Raw genomic sequence first — 17,394 nt, forward strand, 5'->3', positions numbered from 1 at the left:
GCCACTGCAGCGCTGCGGGCCTGCTATTGCCCCGGCAATGGATAAACAGTCTTCCACAGACGTGGTGATCGTGCTTCAGGACGCTCTTCATCATGTCGTCCTATTGGGGGAGATCCCAAAAGAGTTTAGAAACCTCACAACAGTGACTTTGCTTTTTCTTGAATGAGTGGTGCACTAATTCTTGAACGAGCATCTGCCATTTTTGTAGGAGGGTGACAATGAGTTAAATTTGAATAGATGTTTTTCAGATGTTGATGAGCAATAAGCAAAAGGTATCACTGAAAACACAGTGTAATAAAAGGCACTATATAGCACCCGACCCAGCACAGCCTGACACAGAGGCACGTGTAAAAACACGCAAGACTTTTATTGTTCTTCAGCTGGAGGGCACGTCTTCCCCGTAATCCCTCCAGCCATAACACAGTCCCAAATAAAGCACAGTACACCAAGCACTCTTTCTCTCCTCTCTTCCACCACCAGTTCTTTAGTGTTGCTGATGTTCGCCTGCAGATGTTTCAGCACACCCCAGTCAACAAAGCTGTCCACTACACTCCTCAATTTCGTCACCATGCCTGATACTTTTCACCATTGCAGAGTCATCACAGAATTTCTGCAGATGGCAGCCCTCTGTGTTGTAGCTAAAATCTGTGGTTTACAACATGAAAAGGCATGGTGACAGAACCGTCCCTTGTGAAGCACAGTGCTACACAGCAGAGTGTCAGTAACACAGCCCTGTAGCTGCACATACTGTGACCCTCCAGTTAAATAGTCCATGATACACATTGTGTGGGGAATGTCAGAAATTAGGTAAATATTGTGGCAGGACACTGTCAGGTTAAATGACTGAAATGTCACATTTACCGACAGTCTTGTTTGCCCCTTTTTGTGACAGCCGACAAGTTTGTCACCTGACGGTACTGTAAGGCGTATCAGGTACAGCATTTTGTTTTAATACAAAAAAACACAAGACACCAGAAAGACGATTCTCTCTTCTGTTTTCAAGATTCAAATCCCCCCTGTGTTCTTTATTGCTCATCACTGCATTTTATGCACTGTACATCCAGATCAGCAGTAAATGGTTGTCAGCTGTCATGCACATAGATCTGACTCTACATCTAAGGAGTAAAATGAAACCTGCTTGAGGGGTGAGCCAAAAATTAATTGGTCTCAAATATTAGGTATGTCATATTAAGCGATTGATTTTTGGGTGGGGGTAGTGCACCAGTGACTGTTTCCGACTTGCAAGGATTATGTAACTGAAAGTTATAGTGGAACTTTCCTGGAAAAGTCACGTAATGTGACATAGCCTGAATCGGAATTGCTGAACTGGCCAGGGTTCACTCTCCCGGTGCTACTCCTGCCTTGTGCCCTATGATTTCTAGGAGGGGCTCCAGCTGCCCCTGTGACCCTGCCCTGGATAAGCAGTTTAGAAAAATAGATGGATGCACTAGTAGAGAACATTGTGCAGTTAAAAATGGAGATCAAATAGGTTTGCAAAGACTCAAACACCTCTCATAGACAGCTGAAGTAATGTAAAATTAAATTTATTAATTTCTCATTGTTACATAGAATATTTTAATCAAAATAAATGGAGAGAAAATTTCAAGAAGAACTCAAAATAATATCACAATTAAACATCGACCGAACTAAACTGACTAAATCTCCAGGCATGGCTGAATCTACCATCAGGATGACTTGGGTGCACATCCTAGGATCCTGCTTGGAAAGGGACTGAAGTATAAAAACAACAATTAATCCTACAGAAAAAGCTTTTAAAACAAAAATAAAAGTGGGTACGGAATTATTGTAAGTTTTATGATAGAAAGTTTTTTTTTTTAAACTTTCAAAGAATTTTTGTATTCCCCCTCACACCATCATTTTTAATTAGATTTTTCTTAGGCCAAAATATCCATATTGGGCTTAAGTCGACATGACAGTTATTTCATTGTCATGCAAATTCTGAAAATCAACATCTATGTTTTTTACGTTTTCTTTAAATACATTTATAAATTGATTTATATTAGCATTAGATCGTATGTAGCTCTAAAAATTTTCATTGAACTGAGTCACATATATGGTAATCCATCCATCCATCCATTTTCCAACCCGTTGTATCCGAACACAGGGTCACGGGGGTCTACTGGAGCCAATCCCAGCCAACACAGGGCACAAGGCAGGAACCAAACCTGGGCAGGGTGCCAACCCAACGCAGGACGCACACACACACCCACACACCAGGGCCAATTTAGAAACGCCAATTCACCTAACCTGCATGTCTGTGGACTGTGGGAGGAAACCCACGCAGACACGGGGAGAACATGCAGACTCCATGCAGGGAGGACCCGGGAAGTGAACCCGGGTCCCCAGGTCTCCCAACTGCGAGGCAGCAGCGCTACCCACTGCGCCACTGTGCCGCCCATATATGGTAATATCCTCAGAATTATATGTACCTGTGATGCACATTAAGTTTACTGGCCTATAGTTGCTTTGATCTACCCTGTCATCCTTTTTATATAGCGGGATAATATTTGCCATTTTTGAGTCCTTCGGAAATTCCCCCAGTGTGCAGTGACTTAAAAAATATGTGTCAAGGGTTTATATTTGTACTCACTGGCCTTCTTAAGAATTCAAAGATAAATATTATCTGGTCCAGGGGCCTCATGTATAAACAGTGCGCATGCACACAAATGTTGCGTACGCCCGTTTCCATGCTCACATCGTGCTGTATAAAATCTAAACTTGGCGTAAAGCCAGGCACATTTTCACACCAGCTAAATCCTTGTCATATGCAAGTTCTCCGCCCAGTTTTGCAAACTGCCGGCACCCAGCATCAAAGCAGTGCTTTTGTTCAAGTGTGGTTTCCCTTTCTTTTTTAGATCCACATTCCTGACACGGCTTTATCATATACACTGAAATTTACTGTATATTGTTTATTAGTTTAGGGCAGGGGTAGGCAATGTTGGTCCTGGTGAGCTGCAGTGGCTACAGGTTTTCATTCCAACCCAATTGCTTAATTAGAAACCAATCATTGCCAATCTCAGACCTTATTTAATTTTATGGCTTGTTAGTCTGTGCAATGTAAGGCTCTTATATCGTAGATTTTTTTCCTTTCCAAGGATATCATCCAAATGATATGAAGCCTAAAACAGATCATTTTCAGTCTGTCACATTTTTCTATTAAGTGTTTTATTAAATCAAACAGTGCATGATGAACACACACAGATGTAATTGGAAAAAAGCTAGCTGGAGAACTGCTGGCTGCTTTGTCTTTTACATCTTATTGCTAATAAGGAGCAATTAAAACACTGAATGCAGCAGTTTAAGATTGAAATAAGCAATTAAGGTTGGAGAACCTTAAGAAGCGAGACCACTAAAATGAAGCATCAAAATGTCACTTAAGCAATATGTGCTTCATCAGCAATAATTGAGTTCTCGTTAAGGAACTGGGTTGGAACAAAAACCTGCACATACTGCGGCTCACCAGGACCGACGTTGCCTACCCCTGGTTTAGGGCATCTGATTGTAATTAACCTGTAACAATATATTGGTCCACGGAATGGACAAACTATTCCAAATACCATAGCTGCTTAAGCATTTTTACTCTCACTGCACCTTCTTCTTCTTCTTTCAGCTGCTCCCGTTAGGGGTTGCCACAGCGGATCATCTTTTTCCATATTACTCTCACTGCACCACTCAGAGTTTTTATATCACTGTATCTGAGTGTGAATCACAGATCTACAGCAGTCTATTTGAACGGCTCCCATACGGAAAACACTTCAGAGCCTTTCCTGTATGGACCTCGCAGTTCAGAAACAGTTTCATCCCAAGAGCTCTAAACTCACTCAATCAGTCCATCAAGTGCTCCTTGTAGAACTGTTTGTACTTATAAGTACAATCACCTCACTGTAAACTTACCATACAGTTATAATATTGCACAACCTGAGCCACTTTATAAAGCACGTATTTACATATGATGACAATATTATTTTTAAGATGAAATGCAGCAAAATATGCTTATTACATTATAAAGATAAAATGTTAACATCATTTAAATAATCTATATTTTAATAATTAAACATGTGAGGACACGTTGTCGCAGCGCTAGCGACAAGCTGGCGCCTATTCAGGGATTGTTCCTGCCTCGCGCTGTATTCTTGCTGGGGCTGGCGCGACACTGAAAAGATAGATGGATAAGATAATTAAACATGTACTATGAAGATATTTCAATGTTCCTTAAAAGTTCTGAAGAATCGGAGTTCTAAGCTTACAGATGGCTTAACGTCTATTACAGAGCTGATTGTGTGGCGATTGGGTATTTGGAGAAAGAAAAGGAAGGGACGGGAATTGGTTTGAAAGAGACAGTACTGCTGCGATAAATTATTTAATCGAAGGTCGCACACGGCACAGCAAGCATCTTGCGGGAGGCAGGAACAATCACTGAGCCACCATGTTCCCATGTTTAATAACATGCTTTTACTCCTATCATCATGAAAATTATATCAAGTATACATCTCCGTATTTAAATTATTCAGAGAACTATAATATCACGAATGTAATGAATTCTGTGTCCTGTCAGAGGAAGAGAGCCCGTTTAAGAAGCATGTAGTGATTCACACACATAGAGCACATAGATGAACATATACAAAGCAAAGCATTTAACGTGCTACTTTAGTTACAATGGGATTTGAGAGACTAGTCACTTAAACGATTTAAAGATGAAGTTTATGATGTTCTACCTTAATGACAAAATAAACTATGTGATTAAAGTGGAAATGTTGAGGTTAAAGTTGACATTTCGTGCTTTTTTCCCACTGTGTGCCTATTTTTTTTTCTCTGTACCCTAAAAAGCTTTCATATGCCACTCAGACGGTGGGCTACGACTCCTCTTTTCATGGTGACTTTGATATCTGACAACTTCTTTTTTATTTCGGGCACTGTGCAACTTTATGAACTTCAGCTTTTGAGTTTCTTTTACACTCTGTCACTCGATCAACTTCCTTTTGTTGTTTATACCTCTGCTTAAACCAACAAATAGTACATTGTTCCTTGCCTCCACTTGGTATTTGCTGAAATTCTTCAATTTTCCCAGCGCTTTTGCCATTTTTTTTTCATTGAACGCTGAGTTTAACCCTTTAACCGCCAACTCCCTAAATATTCCCCACGCCAGGCGAAATCTGAACAATTTTTGTTTTTTTACTTTTTTACATTTTTTTTACATTTTTTTACATTTATTCAAGCAGTATTGACCACTAAATGTTGTGCAAGTTCTAGAAATGGGCAAACACATACAACTGGAGTACCAGTTATCCATCCAAATGGTGTACCCATTGTCCAATAGTGGTAGGGCAAGGTACACAACAATTTTCTCTGAAAGTCCAAAGTCCTTACATTCATCTGGCAACACTGCTGAAATACTACTCATAGGATCCTCTTTGCCAGTGTATACACGAAATCTATAAATGTAACCTGAATTCTCAGCTAAGCAAAACATCTTGATACCAAACCGTGCCCTTTTCAATGGTAGATACTGTCGAAACTGTAAGCGGCCCTTCCACAACAATAAACTTTCATCAACTGCAACTGACGGTCCTGGCATGTAGGGCAACTGAAATGTTTCAAATAAATGGTCAATCAAAGGACGTAGCTTGAACAAGCGGTCGCGGTTTGGATCTTTCTTATCTGGCTCATTTCTGTTGTCATTCAAATGAAAGAATTTCAGCAGCAAAGAGAATCGGTTACGTTTCATGATAGCTGCAAAAATATGTGTTGTATACATAGGATCTGTAGACCAGTACATCTCAATATCTGGTTTTCTGATTATTCCCATCAACATCAAAATCCCAATGAATTTTTTCATTTCGTTTTCATCAGTGTCAAACCAAGCACAAACACGGGAATGTGGAGGTAAATTGGGATTTTTCTCAATAAACTGTGCTGCATACAGATTTGTCTGATGAACAAAATGTCTGATCAAATCAGGTGACACAAACAGCTCATAAAACTGCTCAGCAGTGTAATTGTTTACATCAACAGTAAAGCCACACGTTGCCTCAAACGGATGCAGAAAAGGCAGTTCACCTCGGGCAGCAGTCCAGTTGAGATGCTGGGGATACACCCACTCATCGCCGTCATCCGATGCGCCGTCATTCACAGTATCATGCAGCGCACGTTGCTGATCATCATTGTCGCTAAAATCTTCTTCAGAACTGTTACAATCGTGATCAGAATTATTGTCCAAAATCGCCTGCAAAACCTCACTTGAAGTCAGTTTACGTTTCGCCATATTCACAGCTTTCACTTTCGAATCACATCACGTGATCGGCCAATACAAGCGCAGAGTTGTCAAAATACAACGTAGTAATAATACCCACGCCAAACTGTCAGTTAAACTACGTGCCAGGCATTCACATAACCACAGGCAAATGTGCCGGATAATTCCGGCAGTAAGGCGTCAGCAATAAAGCTACGATGCCGGATATATCCGGCAGAGGGCGGTTAAGGGGTTAAGGGGTATTTATATTGATTTGCATATTCAAAGACGTGTGTTACTTTCATGCTGACTGGGATTTATGGAGCGGAAGAACATGGAAGTTGGCGAACGCACAGATTTATGCATCTGGATTTTTTGTGCGTACGAACATTTCCACTTTTGTCCATACACCATGTTTTAGTGTGAATTCTACACACAACTTTATGCATGAGGTCCCAGGTGGTTTGTTTGATTTCAGCCTATTTAATCTGAGCAGCTCTTCTCCCTCTACAATTTCAAATCCCTCAGCTCCATTTACCTCTAGGAGGTTATCTACTTCCTCATTAGGAAGTTTTTCTTTACAGAGAGAACCACAAGCACATGGAATAATGACCAAGCAGTGTGGTAGACAGGAGGACTTTAGGAACTTTCAAGACTTGACTTGATATTATAGATCTTTTAATAGCACCCACACTCATCTTTTTGCTACTGTGGACCTCCTGCTACTGCATACTTGCAGCTGTGCCAGACTCTTTCCATTTTTTTTATGATTGATTTAACAGTATATTCCGTGATATGGGAGATTTCTAATCTCTATCCCTAGACTGTTGCTTTTCTGGTTGCAGTTGTTTGTTGTGTTGTCTTCATTATGCAAGTCAGACCATACTGACCATACAGACTTATCATGAGTTACACTTTCCAGAAGTAATCAAGTGAAACCTGTGGTGCTTTCTTGGGCTGAACGGACTGTTCTCGTCCAGATTGTTCTAACAGTCTAATATGACCAATGCTAATTGTAGCAGCAGCATTTTCTGATTCTCTTTGGTACTTATAAATTGCAAAAATAATTTTAAATTGTTTCATCTTTTTTTTATACAGATAATTCTGTTTATTTGACAGTAAATATTCAGTAAATTTTACAGGTTTCTATTTTTCTTTTAAAAACATTTTGTAATCACCAATTCCTTACAACTTTAAAATATTTAATTACTTTTGTGTCCTTCAGAGATTCTGTATGAAATTTGCTAAATATGATATGCTGATGATACTCATTGTTATCTGTCGTTTCCTCCGGGGGACCCCATGGTATCAGCTAGAATCTCTGTGTGTCTCACTGATATGGCGATCTGGATGAAGGAGCACCATCTCCATCTCAGCTTGACAAAGATCAGCTTCCCATCTCTGTTCAGCTTGGTTCATCATCGCTAACACCCCACAAATCAGTATGCAATCTTGGGGTGGTGATCGATGACCAGCTGTTCTTCACTGACCACATTGCTATGATCTCCTGGTCTTGCGAATTAAAATATCCACAAGATCAGGCCATATCTGACAGAATACAGTATGCAGCTCATTTCCTGGTCCAGACTCTGATCTGGTCGCGTCTCTGCTGGCAGGAGTACTAGCATGTTTCACCAAGACGCTGCAGACAATTCAAAATGCAGCAGCATGTCTGGTAATCAACCAACCAAAGTAGGCTCATGTTACTCCTCTTTTCAGATCACCACATTGGCTTCTTGTAGTGACACATATCAACATGTCTTTCTACAGAATAGTCAATGGGTTAGTGCCTAAATATATGTGGAAACACTTTTGAGGTCCTCTGTTCCTTCTCAACCACTCGGGTCTGATTATTATGAACAGTGTCTCTCTGTGGGATTAAATTTCAGTCCAGACTCTTTTCACGTGTAACTCTTCGCAGGTGGAACAATCTATCCACCTACATTTGGAATTCTGATTTCCTCAATGTGATTAAAAAGCGTCTGAAGACTTTCATGTTTGTTGAATTTCTAACAAACTGATATTAACTTTTAGGGGTTTGTCATCTAGGAATTGTTACTCCCTTGTATCTTATTCTGAGCTCTTCACTTATGATGATCAGTTTTGCTTACTCAATGAAGCTAAAATCTTTTGTAAATCATTTTGGATAAAAGTATCTAAGCAAAGCAAATAAATGTAAATTTCAATTATCATGTATTATATTTCTTTTCATGGCACCTTGTTGATCTGTAAGAATAGTGGGGTCAATACACATGGTAGAGTCTGGTTGGATTTATGCTAGCAGATGCAAGAAGGGAGTATTCACAGCAAGATCTGGGGAAGTTATATAGAGAGGAATTCCAGTAAATCACGGTGTCACTCCCAAATCTTTTCCTTGTATTTGCCTTTAAAATCCTTCCTCGCCAGAGGTAGACTTAACCTACATGGTTGGTGACATCAAACAACAATAGAGAAATGCAATGTCATGCAACATAGCCGACAGTAGCACAGTGGGGACCTTTAGATTTGAGCTCGATGCCTGAGAAACCTCACTGGAATTTGAAGCAATAGGGTATTGGAGGAAAAGTGAGGATATGACTTTCATTTATTAATTACTAGCAAAATACCCGCGCTTCGCAGCGGAGAAGTAGTGTGTTAAAGAGGTTATGAAAAAGAAAAGGAAACATTTTAAAAATAACGTAACATGATTGTCAATGTAATTGTGTTGTCATTGTTATGAGTGTTGCTGTCATATATATATATATATATATATATATATATATATATATATATATATATATATATATATATATATATATATATATATATATACACACACACATAAACATATATATATACATATACATCCATCCATCCATCCATTTTCCAACCCGCTGAATCCGAACACAGGGTCACGGGGGTCTGCTGGAGCCAATCCCAGCCAACACAGGGCACAAGGCAGGAACCAATCCTGGGCAGGGTGCCAACCCACCGCAGATACATATACATATATACATATATATACATATCTACATATACACATATCTACATATACACATATATACATATATATATATATACACATATCAACATATATATACACATACATATACACACATAAACATATATATATACATACATACACACATACATACACACACACACATACATACTGTATATACATATACACATACATACATGCACATACATATATATATATACACACATACATACAAACATATATATATATATACACACACAGACACATATATACATATATATTTTTACATATCTACATATATATATACATATCTACATATATATACATATATATATATATATACATATCTATATATATATATATATATATATATATATATACACATATACAGTAATCCCTCCTCCATCACAGGGGTTGCGTTCCAGAGCCACCCGCGAAATAAGAAAATCCGCGAAGTAGAAACCATATGTTTATATGGTTATTTTTATATTGTCATGCTTGGGTCACAGATTTGCGCAGAAACACAGGAGGTTGTAGAGAGACAGGAACGTTATTCAAACACTGCAAACAAACATTTGTCTCTTTTTCAAAAGTTTAAACTGTGCTCCATGACAAGACAGAGATGACAGTTCTGTCTCACAATTAAAAGAATGCAAACATATCTTCCTCTTCAGAGGAAACAGAGAGTAAAGAAAACAAATCAATAGGGCTGTTTGGCTTTAAGTATGCGAAGCACCGCTGGTACAAAGCTGTTGAAGGCGGCAGCTCACACCCCCTCCGTCAGGAGCAGAGAGAGAGAGAGAGAGAAACAAAGTCAAAAATCAATACGTGCCCTTTGAGCTTTTACGTATGCGAAGCACCGTGCAGCATACTTAAAAGCTGCACACAGAAGGTAGCAACGTGAAGATAATCTTTCAGCATTTTTGACAAGCGTCCGTATCGTCTAGGTGTGCGAACAGCCCCCCTGCTCACACCCCCTACGTCAGGATCACAGATAGTCAGCGCAAGAGAGAGAGAAAGAAAAGTAACTTGGGTAGCTTCTCAGCCATCTGCCAATAGCGTCCCTTGTATGAAATCAACTGGGCAAGCCAACTAAGGAAGCATGCACCAGAAATTAAAAGACCCATTGTCCTCAGAAATCCGCGAACCAGCAAAAAATCCGCGATATATATTTAAATATGCTTACATATAAAATCCGCGATAGAGTGAAGCCGCGAAAGGCGAAGTGCGATATAGCGAGGGATCACTGTATATATATACATATCTATATATATATATATATATACACACATATATATACATATCTATGTATATATATATATATATATATATATATATATATATATATATATATATATATATATATATATATATATATATATATATTACGATTGTTATAGTTCTCTTTGTATACCACATTGTCAGTTCAGCACTCCGGTTGTAATATGACCAAGCTGTGCAAGCACACTCTTGAGAATGCAACGTATAGTTGTACAGGAGAAAAGCAATCTTGCCTCAGATCACTTAATTTAAACTTTAGGTTTACACGGTGCTTTGTTTCCGACGTGCTGCGTTCAGTCAGTTCACATGAGTCGCTCTCTTGTGTGATGTTGCGATGTCCACGACTTTATTTAATGTTAGCTAAGACCCGGCACTTAAAAGTTTCTCGCTACAGCAATTTTAACTCTGTTACAAAGTCATCCAAAGTCTCGTTTATACCTCGTGTTTTCTCATTAAACTTGTATCTCGCGAATGTGGTATTGCAAACGGCAGCGGGAGCGTTTCTATAAACTTAATTTAAACTTACGGTTTACACCGTGCTTTGTTTCCGCAGTAGCAAAGTTATCACTCCTGCTGCGTTCAGTCAGTTCACGTGAGCCGCTCTCTTGTGTGATGTTGTGATGTCCACGGCTTTATTTAATATTAGCTAAGACACAGCACTTCAAAGTTTCTCGCTACAGCAATTTTAACTCCGTTACAAAGTGATCCAAATCTCATTTATACCTCGTGTCTTCTCATTAAACTTGTATCTCGTGAATATGGTATTGCAAATGGCAGCGGGAGCGTTTCTATAAACTTAATTTAAACTTACGGTTTACACTGTGCTTCGCTTCTTATTGTTTCGCTGCCTTCTCAATTCTGTAATGAATGTTTGCTTCAGCGCTCTTTGGGGCTCTTCCTTGTTTTGTACGTACTGCGTTCACAGTCAGTTCACGTGATTACGTGGGAGGCGTGATGACGCGATATGCAACTCCGCCTCCCACGGCCAGCGAGCTGCAGTCCATTACAGTATATGGACAAAAAAGAGGTTCCAGTTATGACCATTATGCGTTGAATTTCGAAATGAAACCTGCCTAACTTTTGTAAGTAAGCTGTAAGGAATGAGCCTGCCAAATTTCAGCCTTCCACCTACACGGGAAGTTGGAGAATTAGTGATGAGTCAGTCAGTCAGTCAGTCAGTCAGTCAGTCAGTCAGTCAGTGAGTCAGTGAGGGCTTTGCCTTTTATTAATTAGTATAGATATAGATTAGCTTTGCCTTCAGCATGCTGGTGATTAATTCAAGAATTCCATAAGGCTCCTACTTTATTTTCTTTACCTTTCTCTGTAGGATGGAGAAGCCCTTAGACTTATATCAATTTAACTGAAGAACACATATTTTAAGTACCAGAAAAATACAATTTATTGATAAACTCGAGCATTATAGAAATATGATAACTAAACATTTATTGATATAGAAGACGGGACACAGGACAGACAAGACCGACAAACATGACTGTTTGCTGGCAATTTAGAGATCTAATTTATCTTGGCCCAGATAAAGTTTTATCGTACCAAATCCTTAAGGATGACATCCAGTGTTACATGGAGTTGCTGCTGTCGTTGCTCCGGTTTCAAGTGGAGGACTCTACTTGCATTTAAGTTCACTCAGTTTGTCATTGCTACTCAGTCCTTTGTGTGTGTTGTGATATAATGCTGTCTTTCTCAATTCACTGTTAGGATGTTTGCTGTGTCCTCTGCAACCTCATTGGGAAAAGCATTACTCTTTCTGGTAGAAAGAGTTTAGATGCTGAAGTTCCTTCTTGAAGTTATGGCTGCTTCTCCGTCTTCTCAGACTGGGCACAGTCAATGGCACAGAACTTGAACTAGGCAGGCTGGATTTCAGCTTTCAGTACCCCACAGAGAGCGTGGCTCATCATCTTTTAATATTTAGATGGGAGTGGATTTCGTATTGCACAAGAGGTCATTTTAGAGAGCCTTTTCCCCAAGAGAGATGAATGCAGATACCTTTTGAAGGAAGCTATAACCTTGTGTGATTGGATTAACGTCACAGTCACAGAACCACGGCGTCCTCATAGGCACATTTCTTTGTCCATCGCACTTGTCACTTGTTGAATTATAGCTTTGGTTTCTCAATTTGGTGTCCATTTGGCAGCTTCTACAAAGTGGTTATTATAACTCTGATTTACGCTTTTGTTGTCAGATGACATACACACTGATCCTGGTAAGGGCAAAGATGTAGTTCAATCATTTTTTCTGGAATGTACGGCAGACTAGTGGAAGGTGAAACTGAATGTACTCCTATTAAATCTGCTGTCTTTAGAGGCCTTGCGTGCCACTAAGAATATAACAGAATGGACAATGCCTACTTTGTTCTATTGGCATTCTGGCCCGATTGGCCAATTCTTGTGAAACATTTTCTTATCTCCTTTTTCTTTGTTCTTTTGGTTTAGTTTTGTCCTTTTGTTTTTTTGATCACCTTCAATAGGTGACTATAGAGTGTGAAATTTACTGTTTAATGTTTCATCCTTATCATGTGCCGTGTTCTCAATTACATTCACATTCACTTAATTAATCTTTTTATTTCCAGCAGGTGCAGTTACACCAACTGACCAGACAAAATTAGATAAATCTTTAGGTATGTTCAATTTGTTGTACTTCTTTTCCAGTGGAATCATATAGGCACTGTATTATCATGGTATTTCCCTCTACTTACCCTTTTCCTATTTTCTTTAAGGGTAAGTGAACTCGTCAAGTTCATTACCGGGTTGGTCTACTGTCGCACTTTAAGATAAACACACACATGAGTACTGTAGATATATGCATACACACAGACCCTAACCACAACAGTACCGTATGAAAGATGTATACACATGCACGTTATTCCCTATCACTTTAAACCACACAAGTACCGTATAATTAACACATGCACAGTCCACTTTCCCTAGTACTCCAAGAGACTTACTTATCATAGGCTTGAACAACATGTGATGTCTTAGATAAATGTCAAACCTAAATATTACCTTTGGTCTCCAAGAATATATTCAGACATACAAAGACTCAACATCTCAGGCTGTTGGCCATTTACCAACCAGTGAATGTTTTACTTTAACGCCCTGTTCATTACTGGACAGAGTTCTCCATCTGCGGCTCAATAAACCTCGCAGCTTGGATCATATGGCACTTCTGCACTGCTCCAAATTCTCATAGAAATTTACCTTATTGCCTCAATCACTCTAAATATGAAGACAAAGTATAGAAGGTTGAAATCAGTGTGGTATTTATTACATGAATAAGAATACCAGTAGAAAAAAGTGTAAAAGAAAATGTGGATAGTAAAGTCTTTAGAAAAAGCCTACAAAAAAGTAAAGATGTCAAGGATGAATGTCGCAGGCGGCTTCTGATCTTAGCACTTGTGGTTGTTCATGAGATGCGTTTTCTGACGATCAGATGGAAACGGCCGCACATTGCCGGTGCCATCTTTTGATGTTGCTCTGTTCTTTTCTTCTGATGTCGCTCTTCAGACGAGGTATATTTATTATAAAATTCTACTTTGGGTGTTTCACAGGATGTGATTGCTACATGCCCCTGACTGGCTGACTTTCAATATGATGAATGAATGTCCAAACAATAAAGTTTTTACATTTTAGCAATCTCCTGTCTCAAGCTGTAATTTCCAGCCCCGTGGTATCTACTTCTGTTCACAGGTTGTACAGTAATAGGATATAGCTTGAACCATAGCATGTCTTCCTTTCCCAAGCTGTAAACCAGTTTAGTCCCAGTGCCTTTTCCTTCACTGGTGATAAAACCATCAATACAGCTTGAGGCGTCTCCTGAACTCCTGCTCAGCTCAAACAGATGGTACTGATATCGGTGCAATTCAGGAGAACAGATGGTCTGTGATGTTAACTGTCCATGCTAGTGTCCTGTATTTAAGTTCATCTGTTGTTCTGTGTTGAAATACATATAAAGAAAATATAGACAAAAATGGACAGATTTTAAACCCCACAACAGGCACACGCGCTCAAGCACACATGCACACTTCCTATGTTAGTTAGATTTTTTAAGGCAGTGGTTATGCCGTTTATAGGTTGCTAATATATGTGGTAAACCAATGGTAGAAATGTTCTTGTGTTCACAGGAGATCAGTGTAAGTGTTTAATAGTGAGCAAAAACCAGACTAAAAAATAACTAACCACAAAGAGCAGTTAGATACACGGGTCTGCAAACAATTTTGATTTTATTTATGAGCCATGGGTAGTTTCATAATTCAAAGCCTTATTATGCCTGAAAGGATCACAGTATTCTATGGCTGTGCTTTCTATATTTTATTACTTGTATTGTTGGATTATGACATTTTTGATATGAGCAGAATATATGAGGTTTAATGATGATTAGGATTCAGAAGTTAGAGCTATTGAGAAGAGTGGAGTTGCCTCAGCCCCAAACTCTTCACCCTGTACACTTATGACTGTGTCTCCACCCAGGACAATAGATAGATAGATAGATAGATAGATAGATAGATAGATAGATAGATAGATAGATAGATAGATAGATAGATAGATAGATAGATAGATAGATAGATAGATAGATAGATAGATAGATAGATAGATAGATAGATAGATAGATAGATAGATAGATAGATAGATAGATAGATAGATAGATACTTTATTAATCCCAATGGGAAATTCACATTCTCCAGCAGCAGCATACTGATACAATAAATAATATTAAATTAAAGAATGATAATAATGCAGGTGAAAAACAGACAATAACTTTGTATAATGTTAAATGTTAACGTTTACCCCCCCGGGTGGAATTGAAGAGTCGCATAGTTTGGGGGAGGAACGATCTCCTCAATCTGTCAGTGGAGCAGTTCAGTGACAGCAGTCTGTCGCTGAAGCTACTCTTCTGTCTGGAGATGGCACTGTTTAGTGGATGCAGTGGATTCTCCATAATTGATAGGATCCTGCTGAGCGCCCTTCGCTCTGCCACAGATGTTAAACTGTCCAGCTCCATGCCAACAATAGAGCCTGCCTTCCTCACCAGTTTGTCCAGGCGTGAGGCGTCTTTCTTCTTAATGCTGCCTCCCCAGCACACCACCACGTAGAAGAGGGCGCTCGCCACAACTGTCTGATAGAACATCTGCAGCATCTTATTGCAGATGTTGAAGGACGCCAGCCTTCTAAGGAAGTATAGTCGGCTCTGTCCTTTCTTGCACAGCGCATCAGTATTGGCAGTCCAGTCTAATTTATCATCCAGCTGCACTCCCAGATATTTATAGGTCTGCACCATCTGCACACAGTCACCTCTGATGATCACGGGGTCCATGAGGGGTCTGGGCCTCCTAAAATCCACCACCAGCTCCTTGGTTTTGCTGGTGTTCAGGTGTAGGTGGTTTGAGTCACACCATTTAACAAAGTCATTGATTAGGTCCCTGTACTCATCCTCCAGCAATTCCTGATGCAGCCCACGATAGCAGTGTCATCAGCGAACTTTTGCACATGGCAGGACTCCGAGTTGTATTGGAAGTCTGATGTATATAGGCTGAACAGGACCGGAGAAAGTACAGTCCCTTGTGGCGCTCCTGTGTTGCTGAGCACAATGTCACAATACCATCGTCGTTAAATATGCTGATGACACCACCATCCTGGGGCTCATCAAGGGGGGGACGAGTCAGGGTACAGGACCCTGGTAAACAACATTCTTGTCTATTGAGAGGTGAATGACCTCATCCTCAACATAGACAAGACCAAAGAAATACAGTAATCCCTCACTTATCTCGGGAGATAGGTTCCAAGGCCGACCGCGATGACTGAATTTCCGCACAGTAGGGACACCATATTTATTTAATTATTTAACGTGTATTTGGACGTTTTTAAACCCTCCCTGTATTGTTTACAACCCACCCTTTAATCTATTAATAACAGGGACAACTGCTAAGCAATATGAAATCGGTAGATAAGTTTACACTTACTGTATAGCAAAGTACACGTAGCTATATATGACATGATGATGGTGATGAATATGCTGCGCAGTAAAAATGACGACGATGAAGGTGATGATGACTTTTACTGTGCTGCCGATGACTGTATTTAACGTCTCTTCAGACAGCGGTGCCATTTCCTGGGGCACCTGCTCCACGGTTTCCGAAGGTGTATCCATAGTAGTAGTAGTAGTAGTAGTAGTAGGAACTGGCTCTTTTTTTCAAGGCTGCAAAAACATTGTGATCGGCAGTTGCTGCCGCTGCTTCTTTTTCTGGTCGAAGAGCAGCTTGTAGGCGGTCATGACGTCGTCGACCTTGTTGCAAAGATTCCTAAAGCAGATTCCATCCAGACTACTGCCTTATCACGTCCACTTGCAACTCGTTTTGCGCCCTGGTTAAAGGACACTGCGGCCGTAGATCTTATATGCTTTTCCTCCTTTTTAAATAAAAAGAATCGTGGACTCATTGATGCTGTAATGGTGTAGCTGTTCCCTTCCTTCAACATATCCAAAACTTTTACCTTTTCTGCAATCATTTGCAACTTCTGTTGGCGCTTGGACACAGCCCCTGAAGCAGGAGCACGTTATGCTGAATGAGTGAGATGAGACTTCCTGGTTAATGCAGCACTCCGTCGCTGAGCCAATCAGCAGCACACAGGAACTTAACTGCGTGCTCTGATTGGGTAGCTTCTCAGCCATCTGCCAATAGCATCTCTTGTATGAAATCAACTGGGCAGACCAACTGAGGAAGCAAGTACCAGAAGTAAAAAGACCCATTGTCCGCAGAAACCCGCGAAGCAGCGAAAAATCCACGTTATATATTTAGATATGTTTAAATATAAAATCCGCAAAGTCGTGAATCCACGAAAAGTGAACTATGAAGTAGCGAGGGATTACTGTA

The 17,394-nt window shown here is 39.8% G+C and overlaps 1 protein-coding gene across 5 annotated transcripts in view; it reads left to right on the forward strand.

The window, feature by feature from the left end:
* LOC114641152 (uncharacterized) overlaps positions 1–17,394 on the forward strand; it is a 513,154-nt gene that overhangs the window by 470,715 nt on the left and 25,045 nt on the right. For 4 of the 5 annotated variants that reach the window (XM_051925981.1, XM_051925979.1, XM_028790258.2 and 1 more), the window contains one exon: positions 13,099–13,146. The exons of the other annotated variant lie outside the window; for it this stretch is intronic. In XM_051925981.1, the coding sequence (XP_051781941.1) occupies positions 13,099–13,146 (48 nt within the window). The remainder of the gene's footprint in view (positions 1–13,098; positions 13,147–17,394) is intronic. 5 annotated transcript variants of the gene reach the window in all.

This window comes from Erpetoichthys calabaricus, chromosome 4 (genome assembly GCF_900747795.2).
Source record: "Erpetoichthys calabaricus chromosome 4, fErpCal1.3, whole genome shotgun sequence".
Classification (NCBI taxonomy): domain Eukaryota; kingdom Metazoa; phylum Chordata; class Cladistia; order Polypteriformes; family Polypteridae; genus Erpetoichthys; species Erpetoichthys calabaricus.